At 44.0% G+C, this 26730-nt stretch overlaps 1 protein-coding gene across 1 annotated transcript in view; it reads left to right on the forward strand.

Moving 5' to 3' along the window:
* Positions 1-465: 465 nt before the first annotated feature.
* The window catches only part of SETD5 (SET domain containing 5), a gene marked incomplete at its 5' end in the record, with an annotated part of 39671 nt that continues 13406 nt past the window's right edge, over positions 466-26730 (forward strand). The window contains 17 exons of the mRNA XM_084269780.1: positions 466-536; positions 4323-4428; positions 5295-5506; positions 5813-5871; positions 6259-6446; positions 8110-8148; positions 9637-9879; positions 14710-14858; positions 15173-15290; positions 15726-15835; positions 16122-16368; positions 16547-16627; positions 18860-19123; positions 19981-20301; positions 20897-21139; positions 24669-24798; positions 26020-26273. Coding sequence (XP_084125906.1) covers positions 466-536; positions 4323-4428; positions 5295-5506; positions 5813-5871; positions 6259-6446; positions 8110-8148; positions 9637-9879; positions 14710-14858; positions 15173-15290; positions 15726-15835; positions 16122-16368; positions 16547-16627; positions 18860-19123; positions 19981-20301; positions 20897-21139; positions 24669-24798; positions 26020-26273 — 2835 coding nt within the window. The remainder of the gene's footprint in view (positions 537-4322; positions 4429-5294; positions 5507-5812; positions 5872-6258; positions 6447-8109; positions 8149-9636; positions 9880-14709; positions 14859-15172; positions 15291-15725; positions 15836-16121; positions 16369-16546; positions 16628-18859; positions 19124-19980; positions 20302-20896; positions 21140-24668; positions 24799-26019; positions 26274-26730) is intronic.

Consider the following 26730-nt stretch of genomic DNA (forward strand, 5'->3'; position numbering starts at 1 on the left):
GGGCTGTGGGTGATAGGTGACAGCGCCTGCTTATATGCAGAAACAGCTAATAGGTTGCTTAGCTGATAATTAGTCCTAAGTTTACTTGCGGGGAACTATCATTGGCTTTATGGCAGAGCAGCTCGTTGCATATCAGAATAACACTGTAATGAGAAAGGTTAAAAAAAAACCCAACCCAAAACCAAACTACTGCTCTCTGCCTCTGCCCTGGCCCCACTTATGAAAATGAAGTAAAAACGATGCAGCATGTGACTGATGGAAATCTATTTCTGCTTTTCTTTTGCTGTGAAAACCTTCTTTAGGGGAATACAGGGACACCTCATCCTGTAACAGAGATGCAATTCTTTTTCTACCCTGGTAGGTTTCCCCATGTCCGTGACGTGTTGGCCGAGGCTCTGCGGCTCCTCTCCGCCCTCGGAGCGGCCAGTCGCTGCCCTCTGGACTCCGTGATCCCCGACGGGCGTCATGAGCATTGCAATCCCTCTGGGAGTCACCACACCAGATACGTCCTACTCCGACATGGCTGCAGGATCGGAGTGAGTGTTACCCCACGGAGGCTGGGAGGGTGTCGGAGATCTGTCCTAGAGTGGTGCTGCAGGATCAGAGCTCCTGCTTTCTCCGCTCGGGAGAAAGGGGGTGCTGGTCCACTGGCTGTGTGAGATGTGAATGCAGAAGCAGACTGAGTGTTTAACAAATGCAGTGTTATGGAAGTTGGTAAGTTTGTCAGGAGATGAGGAGAAGGAGAATTCCAGCAGCATTAGGCACTCAACCATGGGTTTTGGATCAACTTGGCTATTAAGTTAAGTATTCCTGCTCAAGTGCAGGAAGTTATGCGTTTTCTGTGTCCATGCTTAACATTGGCAAGGTACAAGCCAGCTCCTTCTCCAAAAACTGTTATATATGAGGGATGGATGAGTATGCTCAGCCTCCTTCTCAGTAGAGCCTACTAGGTCTGTAACTCAGTGCCAATCTTACATGGTAGATTTTGGAGCCTGGCCAGAGATGTGAGACAGCACTAGCTCATGTAGGCATCTTTATGTTGTTTCTGGCCTTGAGCAGGTTCCAAGAAGCACACTGCAGTGGGTGATCCTTGAGGGTCCCCACCACAGGACCCGGTGCAGGGCTCTTGCCACGGTTCCATCTCTGAGGCCTGCAGGAGGGGCCTTATCATTTATTTGAAAAGACTCTGCTTCTGTAGGAGTCAGGAACATTTCAAATAAGGAAAATATTGCATTGTGATCTTGTTAGAATGATGTCATCGAGGATGAGTACTATGTTTCTGTCAGGGGCGAAAGGGAGGGCTCAAGTTGTTTCTGTGTGCTTCTACCTCCTGCTTTCTCGTACCCTTCTTTGAAATACAGACTGTAGCATCTCATTACAGAAATTTACAAAAAGCATTTTGGAGATAGATTTCCCCCATGTATTATTTAAAGGTACCTACTGTGCAAATGCCTGTGTGTCACATTGATCAATGTAGAACAGATATTGCTCCAGACTATTAATTTTGAGCTGTGAGAGCAGTGGGCTGGGGTATGAATCATTGTTTTTCCCTTCCATCTTGCCCTGATTTGACTATGCACAGGGTTTGACTACGCGGTTGCACTCTCTGCAAGACTGCTAATGCTCTTTTTTTCCTTTCGGTCTGTCTTGGCACTGGCCCCATTTTAGGTGTTGTTAATGATGCTTCATTCCATCCCAAAGCCCCTATTTTTACATACCCTTTTTAAACTGCGAGTCAGAATCTAGTAAGTCACTCACCTGCAGTGGGTATACGATCCTTCACTTCTCAAGAGTTAATATTCAGTATTGCTTGTCACCATGCTTCTCCCACACCAGCACTTTAAAGACTCAACATACAGGAATTTTAAACTGTTTATGACAGGAGAAGGAGTGCTAAATAGTTTACTCGTGTACTAGGTGCTTTGCTTTCAGAGCTGAGGATGGTAGAGAGGAGAGCCAGATACATCTATGCATGTCCCTTGTAGCATTTAAATATCAAAAAAGGCTGCCTGTAAACCTTCTGAAAAGCATTTTCTTTTTCCCTGGCTTGTAAGAAATTTGTAGGTCCAACTTGAGACTAGGCTGGAGTGCTTTGAAAAAAGGCTTTTGAAGATTACTGAATTGGTTTCTCTGCCCATTTTCTAAAAATTGGGAATGCCAGGGCTTTATTCTCTCTGGGCTTTGCAATGATGCGCTGTTACTGCTGAAGTGTCCTTCGTGAGTCAGTTCAAAGTTAAGGCTATCTTCCACTTCTCCTTTGAAACTCAGCTAGTTTGATGCATGAAGTCAAGGCTACCTGAGCTTCCTGGCTCTTACAAAGGATTCATTTCAAAGATCTGCATCAGGAAGGCAGCAGGAAGGCAAAAGGAAAACTAGCTGGTCCTCTTTTCAGGCTGAGCCTTACCATCTTCCCTTTGCCTCTGATACAGAGAGGAGATGAAAACGCTGAAGGATGTTTGTGTTCATCTGAGGGTGACATGGAGGCTGCAGAGTAGTTTTGCTGTGTTAGTCTGACTGCATATTAGGAGTTGCTGGAGCTCCTTGGCGGGCTGCTGCCGAGGAAGCACGGGCCCCAGCGTTGTTGCCCCTGGACACCGTTGCACCAACAATCTTGAAGTTTTATTGCTAATGCTCGCGACAGCATCGCTGGTATTCCAGGCTGACTGTAGTTAGGAATGTGGGTGACTTGGACAGAAGACAGATCTGCTGCTTAGGCTGTTCAGGCTCTTTTCCTTCTAATACTGTTTCTGAAAATACGATTAAACCCGAATGGATTTAACTCTGTACCAATCCTAAAGTCCCAAAGGACTGCTGCAAAGATCCAGCAAGGGTGGATTATGTGGCAAGCTCTGCACAGCGTCTTTTATTAAGAAGTATATATTGTCTGAGAGGTACTGCCGCCGGTACCTCCTGCTTTTGGCAGTTTAGCTGGCTGTAGTTACGTTGAAAACGAACTGAATTTGTCACGCGCCTAAATCCTGAGCTGCAGGAGTGGGGTTTACATAGTTTACGGTCGTCTATTTTTCTGCAGTTCTTTGCAGCATAAAGGAGCCATAATTTATTGTAGGAAGACCTATCCACTTTACTTCAGAAAAATAATATATCAGGTTTAGTGCCAGGGTGGGGCAAACAGTGCAGCAGAGATTTCAAGAGCTAGTAGGAAGTCCAAAGGGCACAGGGGTGACTGTTCTTGGGTGGTGCCTAAATACTGCCCCACTCGTGACCACTGGCCGTTGGTGTTTTGAGTACTGCTCGATTCACACTGGCATTATAGGACTCTTTGAGAATCCTGCAAGATCTCACCAGAGCAGCAGAGGTCCAAGGTAAACTCTTCCTTTCCTGTATTTTTCTCTCCTGCTTGCTCGGCTCCATGCTGTGATTTTGAAGATGACTTCACCTGCAGATACGATTCAGTAATACTTTGCTGTATTCTAGTACAGGTCCAACTTCTGATCAGTGCAGAGGTTACCTGGTTTGTATCTCCTGCTTGTAGCAGACACTGTGTTTCCTTGGTGCTATTCTGTCTGTAGCCTCATTATCTAATACTCCCTGCATTGAATTGCAGCTGTCCCTTCCTGAGCAGGGTTTCTGCAGCTTTCTGCTGAGGGATATACCTTTCATTTTTAGCTGCTTTTCTTCACCACCGTGTGGTGGAAGAGCGCATTGTACCTCAGCAGCAGATTTCCTGCTGAGCACATTGCACACCATGTTGCTGCATAGAAAGCACAGGGTGAATCTGATTTCTCTGTGGCTGTTCTCTGTCTAGGGCATGAATTTTGTTGCCCCTTCATAATAGGAATCTGCAACTGCTGGTTGTTGCTGTCAGGATAGCTGCAGGTTTTATGGGAACTTTATCGCAGGACGCTGGACTTGGCTGTCTGAGGGAGAGAGACACAAGCACAGCTGCAGGAAAGCTGCTTAGCTGCTCTTTGAAATAAGCTGTAGCAGCGATAACATGGCAGCGCTGTGCAGTGGCTTTGCAATTAGGCTGAGTTCAGATGTGAATGTTGAAGTAGACCCAACTTCCTCAACTATAAGGAAACTGAGTTTCTTACATACTAATTACCTTTTGAACTTCCTAGACTGAGACCCAGTTTTTAATGAGATATCCAGGGTGGCCCTTACTCAGTTGCTTCCCTCTGTTGAAAGCAGGTTCATCCTGTACTTCTGCACACATGATGCCTGGTGAAGCACATAAATAACACCTCAATTTCATGAAGTTTCTTCATTTTGAGCTCATGTGTTGAATAGAAAAGAGCAGTGAAATACTGGCACTAAAATGATGTTATATTGATGGGTTTTACTTCTGGCCCTTTCTGCAGCCCAGAGTCTGTGGAAGCTAGTCCAGCTGTCAGTGAGAAGAATGTGTACTCCAGCCACGGCTATGGGGCCACCCAGAAACACAGCTATCGCGGGCTGCCTTACGCAGTGAGTACTCTCTCTGCAGTGAATCAGCTCTTTACTGTCTGCTTTACTCTTTTCTCCTTGTTATGTAGTTGTTTGCCTGTTAAGCCTGAGGAGTTTTGGCTTATTTATTAGGGAACACTGAGTTACAGCTGAGTTCTGCCATACATTTTGCATTTGTGCGTTTATTGTATGTGAAGTCTGTAGCAAGCTTTATGAATGTTCTAGGTGATAGATGTTTTTACTGAATGAAGTATATGAATGAAGTGTGACTATATATATAAATATATAATATTTTCCTGGTGGTAATTTTATGCCCTGGTTGGTTTATTGTGCCCTATTTGTACTTGTTTCAACTGCGCAGATGTTCGTATTGGTAACTTATAACTATGAGAAACAAGGAACAGTCAGGAAGAATGGGAGAGTGGGTTGAAACTCTGGGATGAACAGGATGTCACAGAATCATTGAGGTTAGAAGGGGCCTCTTGAGATCACGTAATCTGAACTCTGTGCTCAAGCTGACTCTGCTTGAGCCGGTTGCCCAGGTCTGTGTCTGGTTGGGTTTTGAATGTCTCAACAGACAGAAACGCCAAAATGTCTCTGGGCAGCAGGTTCCAGGTGTAATCTCAGATTATTAGCAGGACAACAGTTAATGTTGTCAAATAGGTGCCTAGGTATTTTCATAGGTTTTGAATTTAATTCATTAGTGCAGAAGATGACTGTTCCCATCTTCCAGAGCTCTTGCTTTACCTGCTGAGTAGATTGAGGGATTCAGACTATGGTTTTACACAAGTTGTTAAATAATAACCTGGGAACTGTGGCTATGGGACTTCAGTTTCTAGGCATCGTATCTTCATGTTAAAAGTAGTACTGCAAATACTCGTTTTCAGGATCATAATTATGGAGCCCCTCCTCCTCCAACGCCGCCAGCCTCTCCTCCTGTCCAGACCATTATACCTCGTGCAGAACTGAACGGCCTGCACTCGCCTGATGAGGAGAACTCCGGGGACAGTGAGAGCTCCTCAGAAGGAGAATCAATTCCCACTTGGTGCCACTGCAGTGTCTCCCAAGATGGTTTCCTCCTCAAGTGTGAAAAGTGCAGGTAAGCTTTGGTGCCGTGCAGATCTGTTGACTTCTCGTACCAAACTGTGTCACGTTTGGGCTGTGGGACAAACTTCCTTTTGCTAACTGGAGCGTTCTTTCCAGTGCTTTACCTAGTATTGACCCTCCTCCTTTGCGTTGTCAGCCTGACAAGTGTTGGTGGCACCAGGAGTGGAGATGAGGATGTTAAATCGATGTTCTTATCATCCTGGGCCCCACTGAGGGCACGCATCTTGTGACATCCTGTTGAATTTCAAGTGACTTTACTCCTACAAACCAGCTTCAATTGTGCATTCTCCTTTGGCAGAGGAATGAGCAGGGGGAAGGTGATCAGACTCCGCCGCCGGAAGCAGGACAACGTGTCAGGTGAGCTTGAGGTTGTAAGTCTGATAATGGTGACTTTTGCTTTCTTTCTACAAGACCTTTGTCTTTTGGCTGATGTAATCATCTAACTGTGATCAGTGCTTGCTAATGTTCTTTGCCTCCCAACCACTGGGACTTTCTCCTCTCCTCCTGCCTCACCTCAGTTAGCTCTTGGGAAAACCAGGTATCTTGTGAACAGAAAAGGGGAATGTTCATCAGTACTGTTCTGTGAGACATGAGGAGTTTGGGTGGGAAAACTGAGGTGATACTGTTTTCTCAGGGAAGAGCCATGCAGGGTCACCAAATTGTCCTGATGAAAATGGACATAAGGGTAAGCTGTTCTCTCTGGGATGAATAAAAACATTGTTAATGAAGAACTCCTCTCTATAGGTGGAGACAGCAGTGCAACTGAGAGCTGGGATGAAGAACTATCTCCCTCTACAGTGCTATACACAGCTACGCAGCACACCCCTACAAGCATCACGCTGACTGTCAACCGCGTCCGTAGAAGCAAACCTAAGAAGAGGAAGAGGAGTACAGAAAAAACCCGTGCTGCTCCAAAGGCGAAAAAGATCAAGGTGTGTGGAGTGAGACAAGGTTGCTGCAGTTCCTGCTAGATGCTGTGTGGTGTATTGTTGACAAGCTGGCAGTAGACAAACTTTTGTCCTGTAAGGAAATGCTCTTTCTGATGTAATAACACGACGCCTTGTATTTGTGACCTGCGAGAGTACGTGGCTGTTGGTTTAAAAATTACCTTACTGGAACTCCACCCTGATTTCCCAATGCTGTCCATTCATGCTAAGAGCTGGGGCTCATATTTTCCCTTCTGCTCCATTAGGATTTGGGGAATTAGCTTTTGGACTCCTTGTGGCAAAGGGGCTGTCCTGGTTTTGGTCAGGATGGAGTTAACTTCATTTGTAGCAGTGGATGGAATGCTGTGTTTGAGAGTTAAAATGAAAGCAGTGCTGATAACACCCTGATGTTTTTAGTTCCTGTCAGACAGTCAAGGACTTTCTCAGCTCTTCGTATTTCTCTGTTCATGAGAAAGGAGGGGCAAAGCCAGGACAGGTGACCCAAACTGACCAAAGAGAGTATTCCACGCCAATTGTGTCCTGCCCAGGATATCAGGGGCTGATGGGAGGAAGAGCAGGGGCAGCTCCGGGACGCGCGGTTCTTGGGGGACAGTCAGGTTCCGGGACGGCTCTGGGTGGCACAGCCTGAGTTGTGTGGTTTGGTGAGAAACTGCATTGTATATCAACAGCTTCATATATTCTTGCTCTAAAGTTCTGTTAGCATTGTTGTATTTTATCTTTCTGTTATCTTAGTAAACTATCCTTACCCCAACCTACGGGCCTTTTAGTTTCTCGGTTTTGGGGTTATTTGCCCCTTCCTTTTCCCTTCCCTTGCCTCTCACCCCCACCACCACCACCACCACCCCCCTTCCCTCTTTCCCTGCTCCTTTCCTTTAAGGAGCAGGCAGCTGTGTGGATCTCGGCTCTCAGCCGGGGTAAAACCACGACAGGGGCAGTCTGTGAATGGAATGAAAAATGAAGGGAGCATGGCATTTCTAGCAGGCTGTGTTAAGGAATCTGAGCTGCAGAGCTTCTTGGCACTGTTCTCCAGCAACAGAGATAGTGCCTGTGTGGAAAACTATGTAGGTAGTGATGAACATTTGTTGAGGGATGACTTTACTGTCTTGTTTGTGAGGCTTTGAGGACTGAAATAATTTTGGATTGCTGATATTGGAATGCAAGTGTGAGAAGCTGGTTCTTTTCCATCATCTGCTAGCTTTACTGTGATTTTCCCCAGGTTAGGTTTCCCTTGAAGGTGTTCTGGTAAGCACCAATTAAATAAAATACTGAGAGCAGGAGCCATCTGAGGTCTTCAGGTTGTTTTGTTGTGAACCAGCTTGATTTTGTTGCTAGACCTTTTCTTCTGTCAAAGCAAGTGGGATTAGTCTTGACAGCTTTGGTTTTGACCTTGAGATTTTTACTAAGTATGGAGCAGGCCTTTTTAGTTCATAAATCCTGGCCATCAAGCTTTTCAGCCATCTCCACTTTGGATTTGCATTGCAGTCTTTTTCAAGTCCGTTGCTTCTTGTGCAGGTCTTGTCATCTTTTGTGAAGGGATGATCTAGGGGACTAAGTTCTAGTGTGGTTTTGGGATGCTAATTCTGAGGAAACATTAATACTTTGTTTTTTCCTCCCTCTCTCTCTCTCTCTCTCCTTGTTCGGGGGACAGGCTTTTCGAGAGGGCTCACGGAAGTCTCTGAGGATGAAGGTGAGTAGAACTGAAAACCCTCTGTGATGGTGGTGGTGGGTATTTTTGCATTGTGTTTTTTGCCTGGGGAGTTTCTGATTGTGGGCCCAGCCTGGGAATAATCTCAAGGTTTACCAGGCCCTGCGAGCAGGGCTGTTTAAAAGGGTGTCACAGGAATTGCCCCTTGAACCTTGCTTTGGTTCAGGTAGCTTTCTGTAAGGTAATGTCATCCAGTTCCAAGGGACTGATTCATGACACTTGGGAGTAGGGTGTTTGGTGTAAAGGATGTGGAACACTTTTCTGTGAGGTCATTTGATTGCGTCCAAGCTATTTTAACCTTGGGCATCTTAGTACAAGCTAGGAGCCCCTAGCCTTGTTTCTTTCCACACCTTACTAGGGATGAATGGCACAATTCCTGTCTCTCTGACTTTCTGCAGTACTGGCAGATGTGGCAATCGGATAGAAAGTTTATTTGACAAAAAGGGTAGATTTGCACTTTGAGCTAAACATGTTCTAGAAACACAGGAGGTGCCTTAAAGTTCACTCTGTTCCCTCTGACCTCAGTACTGTAGCTGACAGTGGCTTCTAGCAGGTGGCTCAGAGGAAATGGGACAGTCCTGTGGTGTGTCTGCATGCACCTCTCTCTGTAGTACACAGATTCTTTGAGAGGGTATAAATGCATGAAAATTCTTCATGCTTTTACTTTATATGATGAAAATACCAATCTTCAGTGGTCCTTGTCAGTGATACCTCAGTGTCACCTTTTTCAGTCCCTTATGGCACCAGTTGAGCTACTGACCTCTGGAGTATTATTTGTTGAATTTCTTCAACTACTGTCAAGCAAAGAATGAAGCTGATGCATTTTTTTTCCTACCAGCCTCTTTTTTTCCCCTCCCTTACAAGATGGCATAAATGGATTACCTGATTTTGCCCTCTCTTCTTTACACTGCTTAAGGCTTGCCGTTTTAACCCGCTGGGTATTAGCTGATGCTCTACATTCAGTTACTTGAAACCCTGATGACCATTTAGCTAGAAGGTTCAGAAGTATTTTTGGATCAGTCACAGCACAGATTGAGATCCAGTCAGCATCATCTACTGGCATTACATTGGACACGAGTGGGTTGACTGTAGGACAAGCCTACATGAGATTTATTTGCCTTTGTGTGTGCTGTTCCTTTGCTTTTTTTAATCTACTTATTTTTTTTCCAAAGTGACTTAAACTTTTTCTGGCCAAGTCCTAGCTAATTTTCTTGTACATAGCAGTGCCAGGTACCAACTCTCAAGGGGTCTTAAGAATCCTGCATGGAGAATTCTGTGCAGGACTAAGTGTCCCTGTTGTACAGTGTGTGGGAGGATGCAGGTTCTGAAAAAGCTGTCCTCAGAACCGATGCTTTCTTAGAAGGGGGATAGAGTTACCTTTTTTTTTGGTAGCATATTGATATGCTCAGAGTGCTGTGGATGGGTTTTCTCTCTGAGTGCTAGCCGTTCACCCTTTGCTGTTTGGTGCAGAATTCCCCTTCGGAAGTGCATGCCTTGGATGAAAATACAGCAGAAGGGTGGGAGAATCGAATACGACTCTGGACAGATCAGTATGAAGAAGCCTTCACTAACCAGTACAGCGCTGATGTACAGAACTTGTTGGAGCGTCATCTGAACTCTAATAAAGACTATGTGGGCAAAACTGCCATGCTTGACACAATCAACAAAACGGAGTTGGCCTGCAATAATACTGTTATTGGGTCCCAAATGCAGGTAAGAACCTTTCCCACAGAAGTGGGGTAGGTCAGGTCCTCTGGCCTTCTAGACATAAGGCGTGGCCACGGGTCAGCAATATCCTATCTGGTTATGTAATTTCAGACTAATAGGCATAGATTGGATAAAAAATGGAATAAAAGGGATGCCAGTACCAAGGCAGATTCAGAAACATGTTCAGCCACATCAGTGTTGCTATGTTGGGGATATCTTGTGCAGTTCTGTGTATTTTGTGTGGTTCTCAGGTATTTTACCATAAATACTTCTGGTCAGTGAATGGCTTGAGACAGAACCAGATCTATCACTTGCTTGAGATAGGAAATCTCCTGCTTTCCAGATGAGTTTTTCTGTCCTTGTTTTTTTCTTTTTTTTTTTTTTCCTGGCTCATGTTTATGAAAAACTGTTAAAGACACTTTCAGAGTTATTTCAGTATTTTGGATTGTTATTTGAACTCTGGTGCCTTTCAAATACTACACGACTACAGTTGATTTCAGGGAACCATCTCTCCCTAACTTTTCTCTTCTGAGATGTGCACTGATTGTGTCTTGCCAGCTTTATAGAGTGCGTATGGACAAGGAGAAACAGGAAAAGGATGTGTGTTTGTGGTTTGTCCTCCCTACTACTCTTCTCAGCTGATGTTTCATCTGGTCTGTGCTTTACTGAACAGAGAGCAGCATTCCCACTGAGTTCAGGCTTTGAAGGGCTTCTGTCTCCAGGACATAGGTGCACCTGAGAAGGATGGGCTCCCAAACAGATGTGGGGCACCCCTTCTGTTGAAGGGGAGCAGTCAGAAACCTGAATATCAGGTATATGTTTGTGCCTGAATCATTCTTGTTTTTATCAGCTGACTCACTGCTCTATGAAGTTCAAGTGCTCCCTCCGCAGGTGAAGCACATCAGGCAGAGGCAGTAAAAGGAGAGTGCAGAAAGAGGACTTTGGACCCAAATTCCTTGCACTCTTGCCTCTAGTTCTGCAATAATAACACTTCGGTGGGGGTTGGGGAAAAGTACTTCTTGTCTATGTGAGTAGCCTTCCTAAAGAGAGCAACAGAGGAAATACAGGGAAGAACAAGTTCTGCTTTTCTAGAAATATTAGTATTTTCTAAATGTAGACTATTCTGTCTGCTTCCTGTGAGTTTTAGGAAAAGCCCTGAAATAAGTAGTAAAACATAGGCTCACTTTTCTTATCACCTTTGTACAGTACAACAGGACAGATGATATAGGTACATACGTAAATGTGCTGCTGCTTCTCCTCATGCTTGCTTGCCATCTCCCTTCCCTGTACAGACACAGGTTTTCCCACAGGGAAAAGCGTCAGGCGTTTCAAATCAGAAAGCTCCAAATGCTCTATATCCCAAAGAAACAAGAAGAAAGTTGCGGAACTTCGTAGTGCCCTGCAGTTATGCTAAACAAACTGTACATAGGTACCTGTCATCACACTTGCTGGGAAAGTGTAAATGGGCTTAGTGGCTTTGTAGTTCCTCTTGGATGCTGAGGAAAGACCAGGTGGCTGTCCTGGGATGTTGCTTGTCAGCCCTTCTGTCCTTGTTTTCTCTGCTCAGCAGACTCTGAGGAGTGTTGTGAGAAAGGCAACCTGCACAGGTCTGGAGCGCGTGGTGGCTCATCCTGTGCTTTCTCTTTTTCTTCCCCTCATTTGTCTCATCTCTGCCAGACAAACTTGTCTTTTAACTAAATATCATTACCCTATGTAAAGGTAGTTTTTTAGGGAGATCAGGAAATAAGTACTTTGAGCTAGGAAACAAAATTAGAGAGGTCATGTCAATGTGCAGATTGCAGCTGTGTGTAGAAGATGGGAATTGTAACTCTTCTGTTTGGACATGAAGACTTTGGAAAGAGGGGAAAGGAATAAAACCAAAATGTTGTGTATGCCCTGCATACAGTCACAGTTGAGAGAATTGCTTGGCTTGGGTGAACAATGAGCCAAGTGTAGTCCCTGTATACTTAAAAAAAAAAGAAGAGAGGAGAAGAAAGCTTGAGAAAAGCTTACTCAAGGCAGGAGGAGGAGGGGGAGATGGTCTAAAAGTTTTATGTGCAGGATACGGGATTTTGAGCCTTGGAATGTTGTGGATAAACCAATTCTCAACTGCTCTAATGGTGTAAAAGGAAACTTGTGAAAACATGAAGCTCTTCAATTTCATGACTAAAATAATCTTAGTCCTGGCTACTGCTGAAAACTGTGCATCGTTTTTTTGCCTGCTGTCACCAAACCAAACCCGGGGTCAGTATTTGCCATGTGTCCCCTGTTAAATGCTGACTTGAGCTCAATCCTCCAAATGATTTCACATTCTGAAGTGAAGAGTGAAAGGGCCTTTCTAAAATAAAGCCAGAGTATTATGCAGATGTTGCTCTCTGAACATATTAGAAGAGTTTTGTCTGATTAGCAGTCAGCAATCCCCAGCCTGTGACGTCAATAAAATCATTTGCTCTTTTCACACATGGAAGCGTGGCAGTTAATCCTCCTCATATTTCTAATTTCAGAGAACAAAACCAAGCAGAGTTGGGTCTTACCAGAAAAGCTATGAGATCATCCCTGTTTCACCAAACTCAGATAATTGTTAAGTTTTACAGATGCAGAATTTCTTCCCTTCACAGGCTCTCTTCTTCTCCCACCACTCCACTTATCCTGCCTGTGTTCCCCGGGCTGTTTTCCAGCATCAGGTGAACAATAGTACAAGTCAGTCATGGGCCAAAAGCGAGAGTGAAAGCTACCAGACGTTAACTCACATCTCTGAAAGATATGAAGAGACTTTAATAGAGTAATAGAATAATTTAGGTTGGGAGGAATCAGTGAAGGTCATTTGGTCCAGCCCTCCTGCGTAGGGCCGGCTTAGATGATAAGCTGATGATAACAAACAAGTGGTTGTAGAGAAACAAAATCACTCAGAGACACGTTTGTGTCCCAATCCTAATTTGTCTACTAACTTCAGATAATTTCTTCTTATCTCCTTCTGTTACACAATACCAAATCTAGTCCCACTTATTCTCTGTTACGACAGTTGGATAGAACAAAGTGTATTTGGTGATTTTTAAAATAATTTAGCTGCAGAAAACTCCTACTACTCTTGGCAATGTAACTAGTCTTACCCAGAAGTTCAGTTGTGTCATGGGTTTGTTGATCAGAAATCAGGTCCAGCAGTGCAGCTTCAGTCTGGAAAGAACATTTTGTCTTTTCTGCCCGTTCAGTGGATTTGAGGAATCCTCTGTGAACTCCTGTCAGGACCCAAGATGCGAAGAGGTGAATGACACCCTGCAAGGCTTTACAGTCTCCCAAACATGCAGGTTTCCCCAGTTGCTGGCAGATGCAGTGGTATGTGAGAGATACGCCCCATAGGCACGATGAAATGTAACACTGGATATATCTCAAAGAGGAGATCTGGAATATCAAAACCATTACTCCCATCTGCATAGGTTTCAAATTAATATTTTTATAAAGCTGTCTTTATCCTGGACCTAAGTGAGAGAAGTCAGCAACTAGATCTTTTACTGGTTGATCCAAGACCTGCAGTATAATGTCATATGAAAACCATGAAAGTCATCATCTTCCCAGAGAGGCTGAATTCAGAGCACATACAAGATTCCTACCAAAATAAAAAAAGTCTGTTTCAGTACTTTCACATGGTCAGGGCAGAGGGTTCTGTTTTGGTTCCCAGTGCTGAGTGCCACCTTAAGGCATTAACTTCATTTTCACAAGGCTGAAGCGTTGTATGTTCTGTGTTATCCAGACTGAGCCCCTTCTTGAGCTAATGTGATTTCTGTCCATTTGAGCAAACAGCTCAGTAGCTGTTACTGACGAGAGAACTTTTATCAGGAAGAGTTGGGAGGGTTTGCATTTAATAAAATCTCGTCTTTTACTTCTAATTTAGATAGATGACTGTCATTCTTACTGAAGTAAGAACACTTATGCCTCAATTCACTCTGGAAGAGTATCAGAACCAGGTCCTTACGTGCAGTGAACAGCATGCTTAGGAAAAAGCCAGGTACAGCTCTTGTGGTGAGGCAGCCAGCCATCTTCACATCATTTTTACTTGAAGTGAGGTTCAACCTGTTAAGCAAGAAAAGTACTTCAATTTTAGGGAAGAAGTCTTTCTTATGCAGTAGTGCTTATAACGTGCCCTCCATTATTCCCTAAAATGTGTTGTCTTCAAATGTCTGTGCTTAGAATGTTGTGGTTTCCTACTGTCAAGGCACACTGTTGTGAAAAGCCATTGTAATGGAGCTTGTAGCCTTTCAACATAAAGAAGATTCAGCAAACTGTTGCTACTTAGTTAAAATTTATTTCTTCTTGTTACAATGAGTAAAATCAGTGGCACTAGTTAAGCAGGCAGATGAAGAGAAGTTTCTAGATGGGAGATAGAAATTGCCAGCTTAAGTCTTTAGCTTGTTAGCTAGACTTTACAATCCTCTGCAGAAAGAAAAGCTTGTGCTTTTTTCTTCTGAACATGTGACAACCCACAATTTAGGGAGGATTTGAGTTATTCTGACTGAAAGTGGCCATAATTGCAGAGCAGTTCTCTGTTAGCAGCAACTGACAGGTCTGGTTATGCCTCTTAGCTGCAAGACTAAAATACTTGGTCTGATAGCTTTGTGAGACTACTTTGAAGGAAAGGAATAAATACTTTTTGCTTTTGATAAATATTATTGAGGTCAATGGTCATTACTAAAGCATTACAGAATAAACAGTAGATTCACTTGGTGAAGTTTCTGTGTGTTACTAGTAGAGTGATTTTTCTATTCAGGTAGGTAAAATATTTTGGAGGAGTTAGAGGCCTTTGGTTTCAATTCTCATATTTTGCTCTGGCTTTTGTTACAGCTGCAGCTGGGAAGGGTGACTCGGGTTCAGAAGCACCGGAAGATCCTGAGGGCAGCAAGAGACTTGGCACTAGATACCCTTATAATTGAGTACCGAGGGAAGGTTATGTTACGACAGCAATTCGAGGTCAATGGGCATTTCTTCAAAAAGTAAGAGTACTATGAAGTGATTAGTATGAGAGCATCGTGGCACGGAGAGACTAGCGTCTCTGTGGGATAATGCACTTACAGGGCCCTTGTCAGCTGTGCCATCTGTAGAAATGGGAAATCAAATAACACAGCCTCACCTTGATGCTCTGCTTATGGACCAAAACCCTCTGAAGTAGATCTGTTAATGGAAGTGCATAAGCCTTCAGAGCAATTGCACTGATGGAAGCACTGCTTCCAGTGACATGAGGGATACCTGTTTTAAGTGCCATGGGGATTGAGGATTTGAGGACTGAGACATTCTGTTACTTCTCCAGGCCATATCCCTTTGTGCTGTTCTACTCCAAGTTCAATGGCGTTGAAATGTGTGTCGATGCCCGCACCTTTGGCAATGATGCCAGATTCATCAGGCGTTCCTGCACTCCAAATGCAGAGGTAAATTCTTTCTTCACCATCACTGTAGTTGCAAATGCACATTTTACACAGGTTTAGCATGTTTTCCCTTTTCATGAATATTCGAACTGAGAATTCGGTTAATGGGGTGAAATCTCTGCATTTTGTGCTTGTATGGTTTATACTTGGAAGATGAGACCAGAAGGTTTGGGGATGTGAAGTTTTAGTTGGGAAGGAAAAGGTTTCTTTCATAGCTTTTGCTTGGCTGCAGAATGATAGGGTATGCAGGTGGTAGTAAGTGTTAAGTAGAAGAGCACAGGATGAGACAGCATGATGAAGCAGGCTTTTTCCTATGGAGAATTCAGGGTAATTATTCACTGCATAGATAAGAGCTACTTTGCAGAAGGACGCTTCCCTCTTGGAAGTAAGAAGTGCAACTTGTGGAGATGTTAGTTTCTCTCTACTTTGTTTAACAAGGTTCGTCATGTGATTGCTGATGGGATGATCCACCTGTGTATCTATGCTGTTGCCACCATTGCCAAGGACACAGAGGTTACCATCGCCTTTGACTATGAGTACAACATCTGGTGAGTCCTTCACCTCACCCAGGAGCTCTCCACTGCCCTCCTGGACTGGACATCTTCCTCCAGCCCTTTCCTCGCATTCTACATTTTGCTCCGTTTTCTACTGAATTGCATTTTCCGGCTATTCTGTCCAGTTCTGCTGGCATATTCTCCAATAGAGGCCATAAGGTAGCCTGCTGTCCTTGCTTTGGCACGTGGTGAGATGTTTAGTAGGAGATGCATTGAATGTCTCGGTACAAGGGTTGAGAAATGGAAGAGTGACACGAATTATGTTTGTGTTTTGGAGCAGCAACTATAAAGTGGACTGTGCGTGTCACAAGGGGAACCGGAATTGCCCTGTGCAGAAACGTAGCCCAAATGCTGCAGAACACCTACCTCCACCTGTTTTAGGCACACTGATTGGGGCAGAAACACGCCGGCGAAAAGCCCGTCGAAAGGAGCTAGAAATGGAACAGCAGGGCATTGCATCAGATGAGAACAGCAGTCAGCAAACAGAGGAAGTTCCTGAGGGACCAGCAGCGGTCAGTGACAATGAGGTAAATCCCTTGACGGCTTATAACATGTCATATCGATTTTTATCATTCAGTGGTATGGGATCTGCACCAATACAGCCCTGGGGTCTATAGAACAGAAACTGCCAGAGCACTTTTTTAAGTCTTTAGCACCTTAGATTGCGAAGGGAATTGTAATAATAGGTCTGGGCTTCTCTTCCAGGTGGCAGAGAAGGAGGAGAAACAAGAAGGGGAGAAGGAGGAGCCTGTAGATGAACAGGGAACCTTGGTGCACAACCGACGGGCAAGTACCTCTCTCAGTCTAGGTACCATCCCCCTTAGGACTTCTGTCAGTGGCCAACAGGCCGAGCTGGTAATTTCACTTGTTTCAATACAAGTTCCAGCTGTCAGTCATCTTCGGTAATTGGATTTAAAAAAGCCACAAGAGCTGCAGCAAAAAAAAAGCCCAAAATCCAGGCTGACTCCACACTGCAGGATTTATGAGTGCTGAGGAGTAGAAGGTACAGGATGGATTTGCGTTCCTGGTTGAAAGGTCTAACTGTTACTTTCAGGGCTGTTGTATAGTCTAAAACATACAAATCAGCAGGTTGCAGTCAGCACCAGGTTCAAAGAAGGTAATTGCACCCTTTTTATGTTCCTGCTGCCCTTCCTTATTGCCAGTAAAAGAAATTACAGAGCACTGTGACGAACAAGAACCTGATTTTTGTTAAAACTTGACCCATTTATGGCTTAGGTTTGTTAACATATCTCTGTGTATGGGTTCAGAAACACGTTGCCATGTGGGGAAAAGGTAAGATCAAGCGGCAACAGTTGGTAGGCCACCAGCACTGTTGGCACAGCTCAACAAAATTTGCTATATTCTTTATTAGGAAAGCCCTTTGCGCTCCCAAATCATTGTTGTCTTAATCAGTCTTCTTGAACAAAATACTTCTTACTGCTTTTGGATCTTGAATAACACAGTCCTTCACTGGCTGCCTTCTGTACTGAGTAGAGCAGGGTGTGGGGGGATTGTACCTCCTACTGTACCTGGGATTGGTCCCTGGATTGGAAAGTTTTATGCATGTCTGTGAAGCTGGTTTGACTATTGAATTGATTGTTATTATAAGTAAAAGAAAATAACAAACACAAAATCAACCAGCAAAAAAAAATTGAGGAAGAAAAAGCTCTCCCATCCTTCTACAAGTGAACAAATGTCTTGGAGCTTGGAGTTCCTTGCCTTTCCTTTTGTTCACCGAATACCTTAATCATCCTTCTTTCTCCAGCTGGAGATACGGATCTTCCATGTGTAAATTTCATGTAAATGCTTTAAGTATTGAGATAGCCACAGCAAATTACAGAGCAGGAAGATATCCTTGGATTATCTCATGTATTTTTTAGAACAGGCAAGATAAAGCAGTCAGGTTCTATTGGAATGTGAATAAGAGTGGTCTTCCATCAGCCTGGTCTTGAGTTTGGAGGGTACATTTAATTTTAATGAGGGGAAACTGATCTCTTTCTGGGACAGTACAGTTCAAGAAGACTGAGTGAAGTGCTTCCCATCAGCCTGTAAGCCCTGTTCCCGTATGTTTCACCAGTTAATCTCCTTTAATGAGATTCAATTTTCTATACTTGGAACCAGGTAAATACCTGTATCTATAGTTTTCCTGGTCTCTAAATTCTTTGTAGGTAGTGAATATTTTTGAAACAAAACCGTAAATGCCAGGCTGCTGTGATTGAGCTCTGCTGTCTTCATCAAGATACTCTTTCCTTTATGACAAGGCTCAGAAGGCACTTGACCTCACTTTTTAAAATTCACTTGATTCAGCCTGGTTTTTGCCAGTCACTGCAGCATTATTGTACTGGGCCTCTTGTATACATAATTAACAATTATTTCTGATACAGCTAGGTGATTAGATTTCCCGTCCTTTCTGTTTACCCAATAAATACCTTTGTTTTGCCTCTCTGTTCTCTTCCTGTTCTGTTTTTCTTATCCACTGTGTAAGCTGCTTAGACAAGAGCTTTTATTTTTGAGCCGGGTGATCTCCTGACATCAGGGAAGGAATCTGGATCATTTTAGTGTGGAGCATTATACTTGCTGCAATTACCAATTCACTCACTTCTGTTGCCTCTGGCTTCTGTCTGCTTCCAACACATGGTCATTAGCGAGTAGCTCCACTTGTTTTCAGGTTACCTCTTTGCTCTATTTATTCTTTCTTTTGGTTTTTAGTTCTTCAAAATTATGCATTTATTTGTGATCACTTTATAAATATAACTCAGTAGTATCGAAGTGGTCCTATTTCAGAACAAAGTCTAGTTCTTGTTACTCTGTGAACACATAATTATGTTGCTATTCTGGGAAATTTGCCATGTTGAAAGATGCAAATATTTGAAAAGAACCGGCTTCTCTCTGACCCCTTTCTGGCTCTTGGCATTGCTGTTTGGCAGTTGTTCTGCTTCCTGTGCTTCATCCCCTATCTGTTCTTGACTCTTCCTCTCCATTTGCAGTGCTGACTTTAAGTTTACTCTTGTGTTCTAGTCCCGAGAAGACAGGAAAGTAGAAGCCATCATGCACATGTTTGAAAACTTGGAAAAGAGAAAGAGGAGACGGGAGCAACCATCAGACCGGAACAGCACTGATGCTGAAATCAACATCAGTTCTGAGGCTCCTGAGCTGGAGGAAGTAAAAACAGAGACTCCTGAAGCAGAAGATGGAAGTTCAGCACTGAGTGCTGCTGCTCCAAATGTTTCTAACAGTAACAGCAGTACTGGGGTGAACACACGGCGGTCTTCACAAGTAGCGGTAAGACAAAGATAGACTGTTAAATAGTTTATACCAAGCTCAGATGGATATATCTGATCATAAGATCATTCAGGTTGGGAGGGGCTGCCAGGGTCTCTAATCCATTCTACGTCAGGCAGCGTCAGCTCTGAGGTCAGACCAGGTCGCCTGGGGTTTTGCCCAGTCTTGCCTTGAATAGCTCCAAGGATGGAGATTGCACAGCCCCTCTGGTGAACCTCTTCTAATTCATGACTGTTCTCACGGTGAAGGAAATTTTGTCTTGTATCTGGTGTGAACCTCTCATTTCAGTGTATGTACATTGTCTTTTGGCTTCCCATTATACACCACTGCACCTTCTTGGTGGCTTCAGCTTGAATTTAGGAAGATTGTTGTTAGGTCCCCCTAAGTCTTTTTGGGCTAAGCCGAGCTCCTTCACCCAGTAGGCCCATTCTGCACTGGTGTGAGCTGAAGTTGGATGTATGGCTGCAGGGATTGAGGAATTTTTTTGCCTTTTCTCTGTGAATGTTTGGGGTGTTTTTGCTCTGAATGCACATGTTCTGCCTCGTGTGGCAGGACCCAGAAACTTACCTGGAATCGCATTTGTCAGCTCAGATCAGGAGTAACAGTAGTTACCCGGAGAGGTGTGGCAAGTTTTGTACTGCTGCTTTCTCCCATAAGACCAATATTCTGGTTGAGTCCTTAAGAGACGAGGTGAAAACGCTGGCATCCCCAAAGCCATCTTACGAGCCAACATAAACAGTCCAGTGGCATTTTAGGAGTCAGGTAGTGTCAATAAATAAATCTCAATCCTTGATCCTGTATGCAGAGAAAAGGAATACTCTTAGAAGTGCTTGGACTAATGACTGTTTATGTCATAGGATGCTGTCCCTGAAAAAGCAGTTACTAAGCCAGCTCCAGCAAAACCCTCCAGGCCCCGACCAAAAAGTCGCTTCTCTCGATACCGGACCAGTTCAGCACAGAGACTGAGAAGGCAGAAACAAGCCAGTTCCCAGCAAGCTGAACTCACACAGACTGTCCCAGAGGAAGGAAGCACTGCCAGCTTGGTAACGGCAACAGATGTCAGCAGTGTAGAAGGTCCAGGAGAAGGCAGACAGTTGATGGGATCGGACCCAACTGCGGTCCTGGCTGCGGGATCTCAGTCTAATCGAGCTGCAGTGAAGTACCCCAAAACTAAAAAGGTAAAATAGGTCTTCAAAATAGTTACAATTGTATGACTTTATATTTTAAAATGTCTTTGGTGTAGGAATTGGTGGCAGTATCTTTCTGAGGTGGTGTGGAGTGGCAGGCTGGGTATTAATTTGGGATAACGTAGAACATGTTTAGCTTTCAGCCTAGATTTGAAGACCATGAGGGAATGTGACTGTGGACTAGAACATACAAGCTGGGAGAAACTTGTAAGGGAAAGGAGGAAAAATTGCGGAAGCTAATGAGCACCTGGCACACACTGGGCATAAATCAGCCATTAATACATTTAGGCTTGTAGCTAGAAACTAGTTTTGAACAAGGTGATTAAGTTTTGGGAGAATGTTCCAGTAAGATTAATGGAGCATAAAATCAAGTGACTTCTGTAAAACTGGATTACCTGTTGTTGTGCCTGCAATGGATGAGAACTGGGTTCAATGCAAGAACTCCTGACTGTGTCTCTTCCTATTGAGGAGGGGAGCTTTAGCGTGCAGGCTGACATCACCATTGCTTCCCCATGTACCTTTGTGCCATATTGCCTTTCTTCTTGGCCTGTGCTAGTGGCACTGACGGGTGGTTTTTCTCCTTCAGTATCTTGTTACCGAATGGCTGAATGACAAGGCGGAAAAGCAGGAGTGCCCTATCGAATGCCCTCTGCGCATTACTACAGACCCAACAGTTCTGGCAACTACCCTGAACATGTTGCCAGGTCTCGTCCACTCCCCGCTAATTTGTACCACACCTAAACACTACATTCGTTTTGGTTCACCCTTCAACCCTGAGAGACGTCGAAGGCCCTTTCAGTTGGATGGAATTTACAGCTCCTGTAAAAAGGTATGTTTGCTCATGTCTTACCTTCAGGGGCTATATACTCATTAAGCTCTTACTGGCACCCTTGTAAAGTTTGTATCCTGTTTGAGCCTCTTACCACGTATTCCTGCTGAGCTGATCTTGCTGGTGTGCTAGTGTGGTCTGCAGGCTACGAGTCCTGACCCTCTCCTAGACAGAGTTCTGTCTTCATCTTTGCCTTCTGCCATGGTAGAACTGTTGTGTGACTCTGAGAAACACATACTTTCAAATCTGCAGTGACTGTCTGTTACCCAGTGTACATGAGTCAAGGAGCTTTAATTGCTGCCCTTAGAATGGTTTATGTTACTATTTTCACAGTCAGAGGATAGTTGGCATTGTGGGGATAGGACAGTGTTGCAAAAGACTTCAAGAATACAGTGCCTCAGTGAAGATCCATTGTCTTTGGAGAGCCTTTGTTTAACAAAGCTTTGAGTTTGCATGTTCACAAGAGCAAGACCACAGCTCTTACTTTGGGATCATTTATCTACAACAGATACTTGTGGCCATGAAATAAGCCTGAACTGAGCCCAGCTGAGGACTTCATTCCTCTAGAGATGGTGTCTGGCCAGTGAACACTAGAGTTTCCCCATGACAGGGAAACAGTAGTCCAGATTAGTTTGTTCAGTCAGATTTCTGTCTGAATCTGTCTTGCCTATTGCCCATCAGCTTTGCTCAGAGGCACTTTCAGCCTGGGAACAGTTTTAGGGAAATCCTTTCTGATCTTCCAGTCTTGGTAGCTTTCAAAGTCAGATGCTGTGTTCTGGTTTCTCTGCCTTTGAGGGAGATTTTCCAGAGAGAAACTTTGGACTTTGATGTTTCTACCTTCAGCCAATTTGTTGTCGTGCAGTAGCAGGCACCTATAAAAAGAAGCTAAGGTCTCTCTTGAGTATTTTCTTCGAAGGTAAAGTTCTTGCTGGTTCGTAGGTACTCATGTGAACAAAACTGTTCGTTGCCATGGCCCTGGATAATCTCCTCCTGCACCATTAAGCTGAGAACTGCAAGGTTCAAGCTGCTTTTTTGAACCCTTGACAGAGTCTTTGAGCCTCAGGGAAGAGGGAAGCGTCCAGAGCAGAACTGGCAGAGTTATCCAAGTTCTCTGCTTGGTGCACTGGCTGCACAGCTAGCCAGCAAGCTCACAATTCAGTGAAAACTGCAGTCATGGAACAAATCTTCCCAAGCTACCTTTGGCTGTTTTCTAGTCATTATAATTCTCACTGCCGGAGAGGGAACAGGCTAGTACTGCTCTGGATGACTTCCATTTAGGCCACATCCTCCCTGAAGCTGGGTGTCCAAAGCTGGATACTTTGTCATTTTTAATGCAGAAAGCTGCTCTGTCTCTCGTAGCCTATACCCATTTTGTGCATCCCAGTATAATTACTTTGAGTTTTCTGTTTCAACAGGTTGAATTAGACTCATCTTCAGTTCATGTTTTACTGTGTTTGCTAGAACAACCTGTTAGTTAGCCTGTAATTTCAGAAGTGAATGTTTCTGGCTTTATATGGTACTTTGTTGTAGCTTGTGCTGAGCTGTGTCCTGTTTCTCCCCATCCATGTCCTAATTTAGTAGGAAAATCTTGAATACTGTCTCCTACCATGGTCATTTTTCTCCCAGGTTGGCATCATCTGAAAACTTGGGTACACTGCCTGTTCCATTCGCTGAGTAATTAATAAAATACCAGAAGCTTCTGGTGCCAGAACAGATGTTGCGTACATGCGGAATCCGTTAGATTTCTACTTTTTGAAAGTAAACAATATCTGTTCTAGTACAGGTTTTCATTCACTGGGTAGGAGTTCGGCAGGTTTTTTAATGAAAAACGTGTGCTACCTTTTTTTTTTTTTAACACTACCAGTCTGGAGATACAGAAAAAGTTGTCATCTTGTGTTCAGAAAGCTCCCAGGGGAGAACTCCTTTTCAGCCATCTGAGGACTAGAAATGGCCCCGAACTTGACAGTGCATGCTCAACACCTGATCTTTCTGTCTGGTCTGGTTCTGGCTGCTCAGTCAGAAAGGTTGATTTATAAAGGCTGCAGAAATAGATCACATATTTTCTTGGATTGTCAGCAGGCCTCTTCCCTAAACTACTGAGGACTGTGCCAAATACCCTCAGCTGATGATCTCAGTTTGCATCCAAAGCATGCCAGTGTGTGAACCTCGCAAGGAAACTGAACTGTATAACCCGCTCACGTTAATCACACATTGTACAGTGCTTTGGCTGCCAGATCAGATGCCACACTGGAGGTAGCAGTGCTCCAGAGTGGATGACTCTTCTCAGTTTTCCTGATGGCTGCAGTGGAATCCACTGAGATATATTTGAACAGAGAAGAAACATCTGCTGTACAGTAGCGGAGGCCATCAAAATAGAACCTGTCACCTGCTCTTCATCCTCGTGTTGAAGTTTTCACTTTGGGGATTGTGGCCACTGAGTTTCTATTGCTCTTTCATAATAGCTTTGAGGAGTCATAAGATATATGCATGTATCTCTAATAGGATACATATTGCTGGCATGCAGATGAACTGTGGATTACTGAAAGGTAAACATGATTTTTAAATCTCTGGGGGAAGAAAAGGCTGAGAAAGTGAATCCCTCAGCTAAACTGATTGTTTGTCATTTTTCAGCAGTTTCCTTCATTTTATTGAATCACCTAGGTGTTTTCTCATATATTGTCACAGTTGTTTGGGTGTTTGGGTTTTTTTTTTTATATTAAAGCAAGAAAAGGTTTCCTGCCTGCCATCAGGAGTCAGTTTGTATCAAGATCAGGACTAGCACACCCACTGCAGGTTTGCTGAGACTTCATGTTCACTCATATGAGATGTGAAACATTCTTTATTGTCCATGCTCAGAACACTGCTGTGACTTTTATCTCTTTTAGTAGCTGAAGAAAAGCTTTGCCTTTCCTATTCTCTTCTTGGCTTAGCCCCCTCAAACTGCTGCTTGTGCTTTATCAGATTTTTTTTCTTTCTGCTCTTTGTCTCTGGCAGCAAGCACAGTCCCAGAGGAATTGTTATGTGATTAAACTCAGCCATTTCTCTGCCAGAATTGTTAGAGCAGAATCTGTGTTAAGCTCTAATATGCCTTAGTGGAACAGGGAGACAGTTTGTGTGTGCTCCTGGGCAGGAAACAGCTCTTTTGCAAAAATCAGGCTTTTAGTATAGTTCATCATACTTATCTCCCTTCCCTTTTAATTAAGATTGCTTTTAATACTCCTTAGCTGCCCGAGTTTTGCATTTTATCTATTAATAATTTGCTCTTTACTTATCTTTGCTGAAGACTGCTGATCCCCAGAATACATCTCATCAAGAGCACATAGTCAGCCCCATCACAGTAGGTGTTAGACTCAGCGCTCGCAGCTGTGTTCTAACAGGTTCCTGTCTGAGTGCATGCGAAGGAGGTAATATCAGTGTTCTGAGCAGTCTGCCCTGCTGCACGCAAGTGTAGGAGTTTGAGTACATCCTGCAAGATCACATGGAAAGTACCAGAGGGGTTGCACGTTTATGTAGTCTCGTTCTGTTTCAGCGCTGGATCAAACAAGCCCTGGAAGAGGGGATGACTCAGACCTCACCAGCTCCGCAAGAGAACAGAACCCAATGTCTATACCAAAGTAACGAGAACAGCAGTTCTTCCAGCATCTGCAAAGATGACACAGGTAAGTGCTCAGAACCATCAGGACAGCGTGGGTGCTTGAGTTAAACTGGGGAAGCTGCCAAATAACAAAGGCAGCTGCATAGGGTGACTTCTTAATGTACACTGCTGCTTGATGGCCCAGCTGTATGGCAGGTGAGAATGTTCCTTTGCCATTAGTTCAAATTTCTGGAGACCCCTTCTAGCTTGAGCATGTGTAAAGTTTCTTAGTATTTTCCTGTGAAAAGCTAATCACTTTATCTTACATCATCACCCTCAGTGCGATGGGATCAATTGTCCAATAGAGGGGGGAAAGCAAAAAAAAAACAAGGAGAGTTCAATATCATCTCTTTTCAGCAGGGTGCTGTTAGATGGACAACTAAATATCTGCTGACTGTAGGAAGATATAGCAAAGTCTCACAGGCACGTATGTAATAAGCGAATGATTAAGTAAGTCTCAAAAGATGGAGAAGCTAAAATCTGTGAGTACAGCAGAAGAATGGTTAAATATCACATGTGAATCTTTCTACATAGAAAGAGGGTGAAGATCTACCTAGCCAGGGATCAGTTTTCCAAGGATGACAGGCAGGAAGCTAGACAGCACACAAATAATACAGAATTGATTATTGACAAGTCAGATGAATAGAAAATGAACAGAATGCCAGAGCAGAGTGCATGTCCCTGAGCAAGACCTGAAGAAACATACAACTGAACTGCAGAATTTACTGAATGCTTTTTTTTTAACAACTGAGCATCAAAAAGACATCTTAATTTCAATAGGGGTAGGCCTGAAGGAAAGGCATTAATTCTTTGTGGGAGTGAAATGTGTTTGGGGTGTATTGATGCTGTCTCTAGGGAACTGGTAGGCTCAGGTAGTACTTGAGTTGCCTGTGGTTTGTAGCAGTGACAGTGACATGTCCTCTGACCCCTCTCCTCTCCAATTTTATCCCTTCCTGTCTTTCTTTCCCTTAGCTCCCTCTTGTGCTTGCTTCTAGTTGAAATATTTCCTTTCCTGTTCATTGTGTGTTCTTGATTACATATCGTTCTGTCACCACTACTGAGACGTGTCTCAAGACAGGTATAGAAGTACTTCAGAGGTACTTCATATTTAAGAGTCTTTCCTAGTCACATTGGAGGCTCATGGGGCTCCATTTGGGCTGGGAGTGGGGGCAAAGAGACAGCATGTGATTTGCACATGGTTAAGGTTAATAGTTCAGTCCTGTCCTCAGCTCAGTTTGTTTTTCAGACTTGCTGAGTCCCCTGAAGAAATGGAAGTCTCGCTACTTGATGGAGCAGAATGTTAAGAAGCTGCTGAGGCCGCTGTCTCCCGTCACCCCTCCACCTGCCATCCCTTTGGTTCCTGGTTCAGCGAGCCCACAGCTGACTACACCCTGCTCATCTCTGCCAGGAGAAGAGGAGAGTCGCAACGGTTATGGCATGATGTTCTCACCAATTCCTTCTCTGGCTGCTAGTCGCTGCAATACTCCACTACAGTTTGAGGTAAATCTGACCAGGGACTGGGAATGCTAAAAGGAGAGGAACTGGAATATCTGCAGCAGAGGTAACGCTAGGGACACCTTCCTTTTTGAGTGTGTGGCTATGTTCCTGAGCAGCATGTGCTCTATTAAATGCCAAACTTTGCAGCAGCCCAGCCTCCCCTCACTTCACAGCTGTCAGGAACACCAGTCTAATTCTTTTCTCCGTTTCTCCACAGTAGCTCCCAAATTCTGCAGGCTTTTCAATCTTCTTTAGTCACCTTTCCTCACTTCAGATCTCCATGCCAATGTGGCTTCCAAAGAGTGCAGCAGTGCTCCACTTCTCAAAGACTCTCTGACCTCTTTGGCTCCTCTGTCCCTAAACAGCTTTCAGTAGCCCCAAGTACAGTAGAAATGCTTTATATGATTTTTTTTTTTCCCCCTCTAATAAAGGAGTCTTAACAGCTTGGTAGACCATAGGC

The sequence above is a fragment of the Gallinula chloropus genome, assembly GCF_964237585.1.
Source record: "Gallinula chloropus genome assembly, chromosome: 12".
In the NCBI taxonomy this organism is placed as follows: Eukaryota; Metazoa; Chordata; class Aves; order Gruiformes; family Rallidae; genus Gallinula; species Gallinula chloropus.